The sequence below is a fragment of the Nerophis lumbriciformis genome, linkage group LG17 (genome assembly GCF_033978685.3).
Source record: "Nerophis lumbriciformis linkage group LG17, RoL_Nlum_v2.1, whole genome shotgun sequence".
Taxonomy (NCBI): Eukaryota; Metazoa; Chordata; class Actinopteri; order Syngnathiformes; family Syngnathidae; genus Nerophis; species Nerophis lumbriciformis.
The window spans coordinates 30,697,585-30,712,658 of record NC_084564.2 but is presented as its reverse complement, the minus strand read 5'-3'; the positions used below and the strand labels follow the sequence as shown (position 1 = coordinate 30,712,658).

At 39.5% G+C, this 15,074-nt stretch overlaps 1 protein-coding gene across 2 annotated transcripts in view; it reads left to right on the top strand.

Annotated features, from left to right (window-relative positions):
• Positions 1-15,074, top strand: part of clasrp (CLK4-associating serine/arginine rich protein) — a 37,903-nt gene that overhangs the window by 18,020 nt on the left and 4,809 nt on the right. Inside the window, exons 9-19 of one of the 2 annotated variants that reach the window (XR_009816625.1) lie at positions 591-669; positions 746-819; positions 1,432-1,473; positions 1,553-1,741; positions 2,027-2,302; positions 8,168-8,353; positions 8,444-8,487; positions 9,380-9,440; positions 10,925-10,983; positions 11,071-11,117; positions 11,218-11,303. Coding sequence is in view for 1 of the 2 variants with exons in the window: in XM_061973048.1 (XP_061829032.1) it covers positions 591-669; positions 746-819; positions 1,432-1,473; positions 1,553-1,741; positions 2,027-2,302; positions 8,168-8,353; positions 8,444-8,483; positions 9,380-9,440; positions 10,925-10,983; positions 11,071-11,117; positions 11,218-11,303 (1,139 nt within the window). In the remaining variant the exon portion in view is untranslated. Of the gene's footprint in view, positions 1-590; positions 670-745; positions 820-1,431; positions 1,474-1,552; positions 1,742-2,026; positions 2,303-8,167; positions 8,354-8,443; positions 8,488-9,379; positions 9,441-10,924; positions 10,984-11,070; positions 11,118-11,217; positions 11,304-15,074 lie in introns of those variants that run through there. The other variant, XM_061973048.1, reaches the window with a different exon arrangement.

Here is a 15,074-nt window from a genome sequence, read left to right as displayed (position 1 = left end):
GCATGCATGTTACGTAATCGTGCGTTAAAAAAATTAGTGCCTTTGAAGGTACTTATAGTTATCGTGTTATTATCGCGTTAACTTTGACACCCCTTTTTTTTTTTCTTTTTTTTTTTTACCAATTTAACCACAGTGTTTTTTTGTAACCATAACATTATAATTAGTAACATAAATGGCAGTAACTTTAACCACACTGTTTTCTGCCATCAAGTTACTAATTTTGTGCAGTGTAGTTCCCATTTACGGCAGCAGATAGCGCTACTTCCACTATAAAAGGACTACTGTTGACCTGAGTTTGTCATTTATGTAAGACATCAGGCTTGTAGTTAAGTAGGACACCTGTGCGATTTGTGATGCAATGCATTTCAGAAAGAATGTGAATATTGTGTTTGCTTACATTTTGATGCATTGATAGTTAATATTTAATGAGGTCAGATGAGGTTGCACTTTACTATACTAATAATGAGTAGATTTTATGGTCTTTCTATTGCCTGAGCGCTTCAGTTGCATGTTTGTTTTTGAGCAACAGTAAAACAAAAGAAATTCATTAATAAAGGATTTAGCTTGACTAAATGTATGGTATCCATCAGGATGTTGAGGAAGGACAAAGAGGAAGTGGAGGCCATCAAGCATGCCAAGGCACTGGAGGCAGAGAAAGCCATGTACTCTGTAAGAACACATTTCTTTATTGTGATGACGTCTATTCGTGCGCTGGTCATTGTATGACCTGTTGGGTAAATTTCAGGGCCGCCGTTCTCGACGACAAAGGAGAGAGTTCAGAGAGAAAAGACTAAAAGGTCGACAGATCAGCCCGCCCAGGTAAACAAAGTTCACTTCCACAAGATGTCGTTATTTCAACGAGGATGAGACTGGATAGTTAGCTGTGAGTCAGCTAACACATGACATGTTTACCTAAAGTGTATTAAGTTACTAAAGCAGTTCATTCACTGTGTCTGTTGAGAATGAGATCAACATAATTCATAGTTTAATGGCTATTTAGCTACTCTTTTATATTAGTCAGACACAGTCTTTCAATCCTGAAGCCTGTATCTATTGGTTGTTTAGCTATGCAGTACAAATAGTAAAGTTAAAGTACGGTACCAATGATTGTTACACACACACTAGGTGTGGCGAAATTATTCTCTGCATTTGACCCATCACCCTTGATCACCCCCTGGGAGGTGAGGGGTGCAGTGGGCAGCATCGGTGGCCACGCCCGGGAATCATTTTTGGTGATTTAACCCCCAATTCCAACCCTTGATGCTTAGTGCCAAGCAGGGAGGTAATGGCTACCATTTTTATAGTTTTTGGTATGACTCGGCCAGGGTTTGAACTCACAACCTACCCATCTAAATTGTCTATAAAGATATCGACAAAATGGAACTTCTTCAATGCGTTTTTTAACATGTTTTTCTTGTGCTCATCAATCAGCTACGCCAGGAGAGACAGTCCAACATACGATCCTTACAAACGGTGAATTCCACATCCCTTTATTAATCCTAATTGCGGCATATGTGCGTTAGACTCAAGAATGGTTGTATTTCTTGCTCAGGTCCGTGTCAGAATCCAGCTCAGAGTCTCGCTCTCGTTCTCGGACGCCCGGTCCAGAGAAGATCACCTTCATCACCAGCTTTGGAGGCAGCGATGACGAAACGGCCGCAGCAGCACAAGCCGGTGCCCCCCACGCTGGTCACGCCTCCTCCAACGCGCAACACCCTGCAGGTCATAGCAGGGGCTCCCGGTCGGTAACTTTCCCGCCTCCTGGTTTTTCATTGGTTAGTCTTGACCGTTGACATGATCTCTGGCAGAGGCTGATTCCCATCATTTATGCTGATATTTTTTTTGTTTATTGGAGGTGAGATTTAATATGTGCATGAGTGTCAAGAGTTGTACTGACGTGACACCATTTTGTGTGCATGTAATTTTACCAGCAAGAAATCAGTTAGATCAATCAGGATCACAGCAAACAGTAGGCTAGGCGCTGTGGCGTTTTTGTTACTTAAACATTGTTTCTGTATTTGTTCAGGAGACGAAGGTCCTCATCCAGTCGTTCCCCGTCATACTCCTCCTCACGCTCGTCATCACCATCCTCCTCGTCCTCCCGTTCACGCCGCAACCGGCGAGGACGGCGGGGAAGGGACGGACGTCGTTCTCATTCCCGCCTGAGACGATATTCCCGATCCTACTCGCGTGACAGGGGAGCATCCCGAAAAAGACGTGACCGATCGCGATCCAACGGTCATGACCGAGAGAGGGCGAGAGACAAGGAGAGAAGACGATACACTTCAAGAAGACGAACAAGGTAATGCAGAGGTCTCAAATTCAGGTTACTCGGGGGAGTCCTGGGTGCAACAAGTATTTACTTCAGAATCAACTTTTAGCCACGTGACTCAATTTGTCAACGACTTCTACCTGCAGCTATATTGACTCTAAGCTATTTTTTAAGATAAACATTTTGCATTTTGACACCTGTGTTCCTCTGGAGATGGTTAGATACTAAGGGATTTGCTTGTTGAATGAACAAACAGATGTAGCCTTTGGGAAACTCATATTGAGCTTGTCAGGACGGCATTACTCAATATTACAGTGTCATAGAAGCAATAGTGCTACAGTCGTCCCTTGTTTTTTCGTGGCTAATTGATTCCAGGCCTCACTGTGGTAAATTAATTTCCACGAAGTAGGATTATTAATAATAGAGACATCTCGATCATGGGGCCGGGGTCGATATTTGCCTTTTTTAACTGATCGGCGTTCAGCTTATGAGCTGTCCAGCCAAGCCCATTTTCAAAAGGGACATAAGCTCAGGAAGACACTATTAGAGTTCCTTATTTCTTCTTACACACATGCAGGAGGTATGTGAATTCAGGAAGGGTGCGTGTCTTTTCAGAACACCGGGTCGAATTTGAGAGCAAGCAGTAACAAACGCGATGTCTTGGAAACCGATTCCAGGATACTAATACTCAGCACCACGGTGTAAAATGAACTAAGTTTCTTAAAGTGTCATTATGGTTGGAGGACTAGAAAAAAAGGAATGGCAGAGCATGCGACACAAACACACACACGCCGAGCAGGATGAGACAAGAAGCTTACGACTAAAGCTTCAATGTAAAGTGTAGGGTTAGGGTTACGGTTAGGGTTAGAGCGTTTGATCGATTCAGATGTTGATACTATTGATACCTACTATGGTATAATCAGATCGATATTTATCTTTTTCTTGTTCTGTATTAAACTTCTTTTATGTGTTGGTACACATTATTTTACACTACCTCAAATTCAAACTGCACTTTAATGTAATTTTATTCCATTTTTGCTAAAGTATTGGAGTTTTAAAAACTCCACGATGTGGGTCACCGCTTGCCGTTTACCAAAGCACTGATGAGAAGCACTGCTGTATACAAGAAACCAAAGAATACAAATAATAATATACCATTTGAAAGTGTTGTTTAGTAAATGTTAACTTGAAGTAAATGTATTGTAGTATTCAGTACACCACTGTTTACTGCAGAATGCACTTTTTGATGACAAGAAAAATAACCAAAGAACTTTGAGAGGAAAAAAGTTGTCTTTACTCCCACAAAATGTACCAGGGGAAAAAAATAAAAAAATTGTGGCCCTAAAACCGAGGTACGGACCGGAGCGTGGGTTACTTGTAGTGTTGCACCTCTCATCAACACAAATATAGATATGAACAAAATGACAGTTGTCAGCATATATTACCTCGGTCAAACATGGCAGAAAGGTTTATTGCATGATACTGCAATTATAAACCGTAGGGATGCAATGATACTCGCTATAATCCTGCAGGGGACAATCCGAAAAATAATTGTGATATTAATCAAGGTTGATGGATGGATGGGATGATATGAAAACATTTATTGTGATACTTCATTGTGCCATATCGCCCAGCCCTAGTTTATTGTATTGTATTGTTTTAACTAGTGCGATAACGTAGCCGCAAGAGGCATAGTTGTTTTTTTTCTCCGTCAACATCGGCATTAAATGACAGACATGCTCGCCAATTAGAATTATTGAGTCTTGTGTTTATTTGTCTATCGCTTTAAACAGGAAGAAAGAGGTCTCACTCATCGCTCTCAGCACCTGAGCGAGTTTATTTAACAGTAGAATGAACTGCAGTGAGCCCACTTTTCAGTCATTCACAATCTTTGTGTCGGTGGGCAGAGAGCGAGACCGCCAGCTTTACACAAACAGGAAGGAGGTATAGAGAGACTCGCTAGTGAGAAGTGCCGCTAAGTAACAACATTTAGGAGAGAAAAAATCTGATTTGAAACCCAGATGTCCTATTGTGGTAATATTTTAGCTTCAAATCATATGGGCAACATGAGCCCATCAATACGGACGAAGGAGCAAGAATACCGTGATCACATGATGGCAATAAAAAAAAAAAAAGACTACCCGACCTAGTTTTTCCAATTGGGGAAAAAAATGCATAGCAGTTTAAGGGCATGATGTAAACCAAAGCTCTGAGTCTGTCTGCACAAACCCAAATATTCTTAAAGTAAATTATTGCATATTGTTCTAATGTGTTGCACCTTGAGAAAAGAATGTTGATTGACAGTCTAAAAGTAACAGCTCTTCCTTCACTTGTTATTTTCACAGGTTTATGGATTTATATGTATAAAATGTAAAAATCGCAATTTTGGAGGGAAAATCGCAATTAGTTTTTTTTTCAAATTTGTGCAGCCTGAGGCCCTTGCTATAAAACATTTTTGGTTCTATAATCGGAGGGCAAAAAATTGGATTGGAGGTGTAATATTTTGATCAGGACATGCCTATAAATTAATCAAATATTTTTATAAAGCATAAAACACTGTTTGACCTTCTAAATATATATATAAATATATTTTTACATAAACATAAAATAACAGCAATTAGTTCCCCCCCATGTAGGATTTTTTTTAAAACAATTGTATATTTGAAAGCATCCATTAAATAAAGTCAACAAACTAATTTACCTTGGTTAACATATATTTATATCAGACTAGTGTTGTAACGATATGAACATTTTATATCACAGTTATTATTAAGACAGTATTGTTGAATGCGGTCAAAAAGTACTGAAATCTTTCTACCAAGTTTTATTTAAATAAATAAAAATACATAAATCTACTATTTTAAATGGTAAATGGGTTATACTTGTATAGCGCTTTTCTACCTTCAAGGTACTCACACACTGATGGCGGGAGCTGCCCATCAGGAGCAAGGGTGACGTGTCTTGTTCAAGGACACAAGGGACGTAACTAGGATGGCGGAAGCTGGGGATCGAACCAAGAACCCTCAAGTTCTTGGTTCGATACCAGAATAAACACTAGATATTGTTCTGCATTCTTAAGACCCATATTATTTTCTTTGAGTGTTTAAATATGTTTATACTCTTCCATTTTATTTGGTAAAGGTTGGTTTCAGAGCTTAAAATCTGTTCGAAAAACACGGTAGATTTTGACTCTCAAGAGTCAACCTCGTGCTCATTGACAGTCGACAGCGCGTTAACTGACACCATGTTTGCTAACAGTGTGTTATGATTCTGTCCCTTTAAACTTTCCAGGTGGCTTTTTTCCTTTCCAGCTAACTTCCAGGTGCTGCAGTTGTGTTTATATGATTTGGCTGTCATGGAAAATAGATTTTCTTAAAGGGGAACTGCACTTTTTGGGGGGGAATTTTGCCTATTGTTCACAATCCTTATAAAAGACATTAAGAATGTTATTGTTTTTTGCATTCTAAATATTAAATACATGCGATCAAAAGTTTGCTTACAATGGAGCCTGTGGGAGCCTCGCAGAAACATCCAAACATCTCCATTGAGGTTTTATATACATGATGTCAGTATTTATGTAATGTAGTAACAAGCACATATATAATAGTTACGTAATTTGATCATTTTAAGCACACGTGGCATATTAATTTCAAAAACGCATGGACATCACAACGTTTGCTTTTTTGGTTATCCTTCATCACTGATTATTACTTATTGCAAACTTTATGAGAGCCAGCAAACATAATAAAACATCACTTACTGTGCAAGGCCTGCTGTCATTAGGATGCAGACTGCAAGAATGTTCATATATTCCCATTTAAATGAATAATGTCTCATAATCATCACAAAGAAAAGGGGTCTTTGCATATAATCACAGCAGTATGAAGATTCTATGTGTCTACATTAAAACATTCTTGTTCATACTGCATTAATATATGCTCATTTTAAACTTTCATGCAGAGAGGGAATTCACAACTAAGTCAATTTACCAAAAGTGTATTTATTAAACAGTTATTTAGCAGTGGCACAAACATTCATGTCATTTCAAAACAGAAAGTCCAAGATTGTCAGAGACCTTTTAAAACAAGCTATTAGTGCACATTTGTGCATGATGTCACTAAGATGACAAAACAACACTAAATTAAAGTGCACTTTTTGTACAGAATGCCACTACAATAGTTTAAAACAAATAAAGTGCACTTTTTTGCATGATGTCACACAAGATATTTCAAAAAGTGTAAAATGAAAATGAGCTGCATAATAGGAAATCAAATCGTGTATGTCCTTCACTATGTGGTAGGTTCCGGCAGACGTTATCTGCTTCTGTTGACTATTTTTTTTATACGGTGTTGATGTGGAAATGGAAGACGTCAGGCTCAATTGGGTCAGTGCTGGTTGCTTCGGCATTTTGTGGGTGTGGCACCGGCCGAGATGTTGACGTGGAGTTTCAAGCACTCTTCATTCTCTCGCGGGTGACTTTTCAAATGATGCCACAAATTAGCAGTAATGCTACTTTTTGTAGCAACGCTTTTGCCGCATACTTGACATATTACGGTTGTCTGTTCAACATCTTACCGCTTGAAGCCAAACCACCGCCAGACGATGGACCCCCTGCTGTTTTTCTTGGGAGTTAATTCTTCCTTCATTTGTTACCAGATTCGCACCTTCCCTCTCTCGTATTACCACTCGCACTGCTCCGCTTGCACCACCTGCCACTGCTAACGTAACCCATTCCGCTACCTCTCTGCTCCGCGAGGGCGTATGACGTTGCACGTGCGACAGTATGTGACGTATGTAAGAAGGTGCGCTTGTTTTATGTCTCTGTGAGAAGGAGAGACAAGAAAGAGTGAGAAAAGCCTGTAGTGTAATGCCCTCAGCTAAAAGCAACTGCCCTACGTGTCATATGGCGATGCATTTAAGAATCAATGTACCCAAGATGGGACAAGCGGTAGAAAATGGATGGATGGATGTACTGGCACTCTCCTATTAACCCCAATCACACAGCAACTTAAGATGCAACAGGTAGATAACACACACTCATGGCAAGTACTACTACTACTGAAGGATAACAAACAATAATGTATTTTCAGCAACTATTTACAAAAAGGTGCCGAAACTCATTCTTGGAGCAGGAGTCATTCCTGTCGCACCGAGTGCTTCCAGTTTCCCAGCAAGCTTTGCCGTACATGTTTTGTCAAAAGTTGCTAAAATGACGTGTTTACGTGTGGAATTAATGTGGTTGTTTATTATTTCCTGTAGTAGTTGCTGTGTTTTTATGTGTCTATGTTGTGCTGTCATTTTGTTTTCACAATGTGGTGTAGTTAGTAATTTGTCTAGTGGGACTCAAGATTACCACAATATATTCAACTAATGGATGGACCATGGATGGCAATAGGATTAAAAAAATGCTTGTAATAAGAATACATTATATAGAAAATGTATAACGCAAAGAACTACAGAGGCAGAAAATAAGTATAAAAACAAGAAAATAATATTACAGTCAATTATTAGACAGAAACAAAAACAAGGAGGGATTACCCCCAATACTTCTCAGATGGAAACATAAATAAGGACAACAAACAAAAGTGTTAGCAACGGCTATGTAATGGAAAAGGGGTAGGATTAAATAAGCTCTGCTTCTTCCTACTCCTTTTCGAACATGTTGAATAGAGAAATTGGAAATTGTGATGTATCATGTTGTATGCTTGCATGTTCCGAATAAACACAAACTCAACTCAACTAATAGCCCCCCAGTGTGCGTAGGCTGTATTTACACAGTAAAGTTAAGTTAGGGGGCACAAAATATTGTCATGTTGACACCTCTGAGGTAAAGAAAATGTTCTTGAGTTTTTAATGTGTAGCCATGACCTGACTTCTTGCACTGCTTTTCACCAGATCCCGCTCCAGCTCACGACAGGGGGTTTCCTCGCGGCGAAGCGTCCGGCGCAGTGGAAGTCACCGGCGCGGCGAAAGTGTCAGTCGCAGTCCCTCGCCGTCCCCCAGCCGTCTCAACCCCAGCCCCTCCCCCGAACAAAGAGGACCCCCTGTTCCTTCAAAAGCAATTACCGACAAACTAAGAAAGTAAGACCATGAAGGCATCTGATAGAGATGAAATTGTCTTGGTCGTGGCACACGTCCCTCCCCGGCTAACCGCCCATGTCGTCCCTGCAGGCCTGAAACACCGTGTGGTAAAAAGACGGGAGCTGCCAAAGTCAGTAAGAATTTGATCTCGCTGAGGTTTCTTGCTTAAGCCTACTACGCCTCCCTCATCCCTGACAGGCTGACATGGTGTCCACCACATGGGGAGAGATACGCCCCTCAAAATAATCATTCTTGTCTTGTTTAGCTCCTCCACTCTTAGCCTCCATCTAACATGACTTCATTGACTTGTGTTGCTCCAGTGCACTTAAAGTGGACTTCAGGCGTTGTGTTGAGTGTGCTTGTTCATATTGTTTACGTGTTCGTAAATATTCAGAGTCAGGTTCTTGTTAGCAACTTGCTGGGTGTGTTCTGGACAAACGTCTGGGCTTGTTTTGAGCAAGTGAAGTTGTTTAATGTCCTACGGTTTTAAACGGTGAGATCATTAGGTGAGATTGTCGTTTCCTGTCAATCACTCTGGACGTTTGGCTGCCCTCCTCGCTGCTGCTTCTCCTGGCAGAGAAGAGGAGCTTTGCATACACGCCAGCTCTCAGTTTGAGTTGTGCTCCCGTGTTCGACTTGCCTGCGGTGTTGTGACCTGCAGTTTTTCTTGCCTGGCCAGGTTTAAACAGCCCACTGCTGGGTGTGCCGGCCACAAAATGCCACTGGCTCTTTAGTGAACTCGCTGGACCTGAACTTGCTCTTGTTTTACGTAGCGTACCTCGCTGCTCCCTCAGCTGTCCTGCTGCATTAATCTCCCTTGACACTGTTTGGTGTATTCCAAATTTACTGGACACTTGTATGGAGGCTCCTGACGCTACCGCCATTAAAGTACTTTGCGTACCTGTTGTCTTTCCAACATAATATCCCACAAACACTAGCTCGTGTTAAAAGGGACATTTTCCAAATTGTGTCATAGCACATTTTAAAACAATTTTATCCAGCTGCTAACACTGGTGTCACCCACAGTCCAAGCTGACGCCGCAGGAGAAGCTCAAATTACGTATGCAGAAGGCCCTCAACAAGCAGTGTAAGTGCACAGCAATATGCAGTAGTACCTCAATTAACAAGCTTATTTCTTCTGTGATCGAGCTCTTAACTCAAAACGCTTGTACAATGGTCCCTCGTTTTATCACTAATTACTGGTTTACCGGACATGACCGCGATAAATTGAGTTTCCGCAAAGTGGGAATCTTTCATTTTAAAACATATATTTTCATATGTAGGGCATAAAAACCTGTTTACAACCTTTTAAATACATTTTATAACATTACGAGAGCCCTCTAGACATGAAATAACATAATTTAGTCACCTTTACACTCTTTTATTCCAATATAGAAACAAAGAAAAGGGGTCTTTGAACAAGCCAATCAGTGGCCACAGCACTGAACAGCAGGGGCGCCGCTAGGGATTTTGGGCCCCATGAAAAGAATCTTTACAGGGCCCCCAACACAGTGTCATTATTTTTTCTGTATTATAATTTCATCATCATTAGGGGCCTCTCTGGGCCCCCCTCCATCATGGGCCCCTAGAATCCGTCTCCTTTACCCCCCCTTTTCGGCGCCCCTGCTGAACAGTACACTCTGATTAGTTTGGTCTTCTCTAGAGGCCAATACTACTGTATTATTGATATTTCTAGTTTATTTAGCCATTTTTACTTAGTTAAACTAACAAAATTATAGAGTAGACTTAAAAAAATCTGCAATATTTGAAGCACGGTGTGGCGAGGGACAACTATCTCAAATCGTCTCCCAGTAAAATTAATTGAAATCAATTTATTGGTGATTGGTCCTCCCACAAAACTGCACAATTTTAACATGTAACATGCTTTTTAACAAGAAAAACAACATTTTAGATAAAAAATATTGTATAAGAACAATACAATAGAATATACTTTAAACAACTGCAGTAATTTTATGAAGTCATATAATAATAATGTACAGCATTTACCTTGGAGAATGGACTTCTACAATATCTCCTTCCAGCTGCTTATCCGTCAAACACACCATCAGCAGCTTCTCCATAGTTTCATAGATAAATATTTGCTGTTTAGAAATAATTTTATTATCCGTGGCTGGTGTTTTTTTGGCTATGCTAAAACTGCTTAACCAAGTTCTCTAGCTACCGTACATACTAAGTCATGTTTTTGGGTGTTTTTGTTTTTTTAATTCGATGAATCTTATTTATCATCCACTTCTTCTCCTCAGCACCGTCTTTCACACTCACTTTCTTCCTCTCCATGGTTGGAAAAACAAAGTTATGGCGATATTTAGCTATAAGCTAATACTAGCGAGTAAAATCAGATGTTTTGGCCGACTCTTGCCTGGCATGTGCTACGCCAACTAATGGCAGGAATGCCGGTAACTCAAATTTTTGCTTTCCACTTTAAGCATAGCAATTAGCTAAGGGACAGCTTTTATCTGGAAAAGCTTTTAAGTTGAGGTACCACTGTATTTATATTTTATTAATCCACATATTTTTATTTGTAATATCGGGTTATTTTTCCTCTTGCAGCCAAGGCGGATAAGAAAGCAGCCCAGGTGAAGATCCAACAACAGGAGCATAAACGACAGGTGTGTCGAGTTGAATTTAGTGCAGCAACAACAACAACGGCTTCATTCTCCTCCATTTCCTCTTATTGCTCTGTGGGTATTTTACAGGAGCGAGAGGGAGAACTGCGAGCCATGGCACGCAAGATACGCATGAAGTAAGTGTGTGTGTATTTTGCGTGTATGCGTGTGTGTGCAGGTGGACTGTTTGGTATTTGAGTGTTTTGCAACCGTCTGACCCCAAGGCTTTCTGTTTAGGGAGCGTGAGCGGCGCGAGAAAGAGCGGGATGAATGGGAGCGACAGTACGGCCGGCAGAGCCACTCGCCCTCTCCCTCCAAATATGGTAAGACTTTGGGGTCTCTCTTTATGGCCAGCATAGAGGCCTCACAAAGCAAAGCTTCATAATTAATGCTTTTCTCTTGACATGAAAAAAAAGGTAGCTGTTGTTGACGTAAACCACCAATGGCCAGTAGTGGGTCATAATTTTAACATTAGTTCAGAATATACTGTATTTTCTGGGTTATATAGAATGTTTTTGAGCCGCACCCACCACATTTTAGAAGAAAAATATATTTGTACATATATTAGCCGCACTGGATTTCAAACCATAGATATAAGTTTAGAAGTTCATTTACATACCTTAATTGTTTCCAAAAAGTACCTGTTCACCTACTCTGTGGCCTATTGGTTAGAGTGTCTGCCCTGAGATCGGTAGGTTGTGAGTTCAAACCCCGGCCGAGTCATACCAAAGACTATAAAAATAGGAGCCGTTACCTACCTCCTTGACACTCAGCGTCAAGGGTTGGAATTGGGAGTTAAATCACCAAAAAATGATTCCCGGGCGTGTCCACCGCTGCTGCCCACTGTTGCTCTCAGCTCCCCTCACCTCTCAGGGGGTGAACAAGGGGATGGGTCAAATGCAGAGGACAAATTTCACCACACCTTTAACTTAACTTTAACTGTACACGGCAGTAAAATGGCTGATCAAACAAAACAGAAGTCATGGTCATGGACCCACTAGCTGCGGAAGCTAGCTCTCCAATCAGCTAAACAGACTCAATAACTCCACGGTGAAGTTTTGGTGGATTTACAAAACTGAAACAACACAAAAAGAATGCCATTGTAAGTTAATAATACTAACAGACACTTGTAAACGTGTTAGCATATTTGCTAATGCTAACGACGCAAGCTTGATGACATTACGATAGCACGTACAAATATGCATGAAAACAATCCGACAGACATCACACATGGGACAGTTTAGTAAGTATGAATTGTTTCAGTTGTATTGTAAAACTTACAAACCTTGCTCGGAGTGATGAATGAAGAATCCTGGTGAGCAGAATCGCTGTGGACAAATTTACTTCTGGCCCGAAACAAGAAGTACATTGTCAACCCGCAGCACCTGCATTGAGCCAACTCGTCCAAAAGATGGTGCCATAGCTCAAACAATAACACACCTTTTCAGTGTCTTTATCAGTGTTCTATGAAAAATATTTGTTAAATACAAAACATTATGGCCATTAATAAAAAATTAAGACAGATCCCACAGACCCGAACACCACACAAGGGTTAACCCTATGGAAGAAAAATCCATAGATTAGACGCACCGTTTTATAAGCCGCAGGGTACAAAGCGGTGGGGACAAAAAATGTCGTCTTATAGTTCGAAAAATACGGTATATAATAACACATGCGAATAGTGTACATGCAGTTTTATACTCCATAGTCTCTACTTAGTCACAGCGGTTCCTTTAGTAGCTGCCCGCCGTCTCAGGTTGAATAAAACTAATTATTTTAATTAACGGGTCATATTATCGCTTTAAATTACGATTAATAATAACAGTCCTATTTTAACGCTTTGTTTTTTAATTTAATTAATGTCCTTTTTAATCTAATGAGGAACATGCATTGCTCCACAAGCTATGAAGAAATGGAGTCACTTTCAGGTGTGTTTTGACCCACATTAAGAGGACTTTATCCTATTTTAACACATCTGTGCTTTAATACAGTGATATATTACATGTACAATGATGTGTACATGATATTTAAAAGCAGAGCACACTTACATGGAAGATAATTTAGATTTAATCACCCGTGCGTGTCATAAATCGCACGCTTGCGTGTCTGCTGGTGGACAAAATGAAGCCGATATTTTGTGAATAAAAAGCTTCATGTTCGGTCGTTCAACAAGGTTTAAGACATGATATAATGTTGTGTGTTAATGTACCTGTATGAGACATACTGTATGTAATTGTCAATCAAAGCCAACATTTTTTTTCTGATCCGTTTTACAAAGTTAAACATGTTATTGTGACAAATGTAAACATTTATTTGTTAAATCTGTTCTCCTAATCCTTAGGGATTCTCTAAATGTTATGAATGTTATAGGTCCCATGACCCAAAAGGGTCTCAGCCATTAAAGTCTTAAAAGTAACTCTTTTTGATTTTTTTTACTTTTCAGTGCTTAAAGCTCTATATCAGGGGTGTTGAATTAATTTTAGTTCATGGCCGTGTGGAGGAAAATCTATTCCCGCATGGGCCGGATGTGTAAAATCATGGAATAATAACTTAAAAATACAACTACGACAACTTCAGATTGTTTTTTGTTTTACTTCGGCCCAAAATAGAGCAAGCACATTTGGAAAATGTACATGTCACAAATAATCTTCTTGACAAAACACTTCTATAGTAATATTCTGAGGAAAAAATTGGTGCAGTTTCAAAAACAAAATTAATTTAGACTTAATCTCAGGGTATCTACAAAGCAATTCAACTTTAAGTCCCAGCCCATCTAGGATTGAACAAAAAAACAAAATAAAGCATAAATACAAACTATTCTAGGTATCTATTACCTCACTGTTCATTTCCACATAACCCTGTGCTAAGTCAACAAACCATACAAACTGAGGTAGAAACTTTTCAAAAGGGTTGAGTTTGATTGATTGAAACTTTTATTAGTAGATTGCACAGTACAGTACATATTCCGTACAATTAACTACTAAATGGTAACACCCGAATGAGTTTTTCAACTTGTTTAAGTCGGGGTCCACGTTAATCAATTCATGGTAAATTACTCCCTGCCTTCTAAGCATCACTGTATTGATAGAAAAATAAAAGCTGTGCAATGTGTGAACAATTTCAACAAACCAACAAAGAAACTTAAAAGACTGACAGTACTGCAGTAAATCACACACTGTTCACATTCTTTACATTTGCACAGAAGAAAATCATTTTCACAGAACTATATCAATGTGCGGTGTGTCATGCAGCATTTTAAGTGGGGTTACCAATTGTTTATTTTACTCCTGTTTGTCTTACATTGGGTGTACCTCTTGCTTGATATACTTGCTCTCCCCGGTATAAACTATTTGCTTCCTTAACAGAATTGCTATAGCTACATCCAGTGGACACATTTAGAACAGCTCCAGATCAACTTCAGATCTATCCATTGATATGAAGTGTTTTTTTTAAAAAATATTTTTTGCCCCTTTAAAAAATTAAAAAGTCAAATATTTGATGTGAAATAGTTGGAGCCTTAAATAGGTCAATAATTCAAATCAACATTAGTTTTGATTCTTAATAATGATTTGAGCATTGACCATACATAAAAACATTATAAGACCTTTGGACCCTTGAGTGTCCCACTCATAAGTGGGAAAAAGTAAATCATATCCATATATTAATATTGTTTTTTTTACTGACAAAGTTTAAATCTAGAGCAACTTCAGATCTATCCATTTGTATATATTTTTTATGTTTTATACCCTTTTTGTCAAAGAAAATCCTTGTTTGTATGGCATAAACAAAAATTATACAATATTTTCCCGCCAAAAACTCAGAATTCAAACATTTGATGTGAAGTAGTTGGAGCCTTTCATAGATCAATAATTTACAACAACATTGATTTTGATTCATTATAATTAATAATAATAAATCTCGCCCGGAAAAGGGTGGAGTGCCATCTCCGGGGAGGAGACCCTGCCCCAAGTGGAGGAGTTCAAGTACCTCGGAGTCTTGTTCATGAGTGAGGGAAGAGTGGATCGTGAGATCGACAGGCGGATCGGTGCGGCGTCTTCAGTAATACGGACGCTGTATGGTGAAGAAGGAGCTGA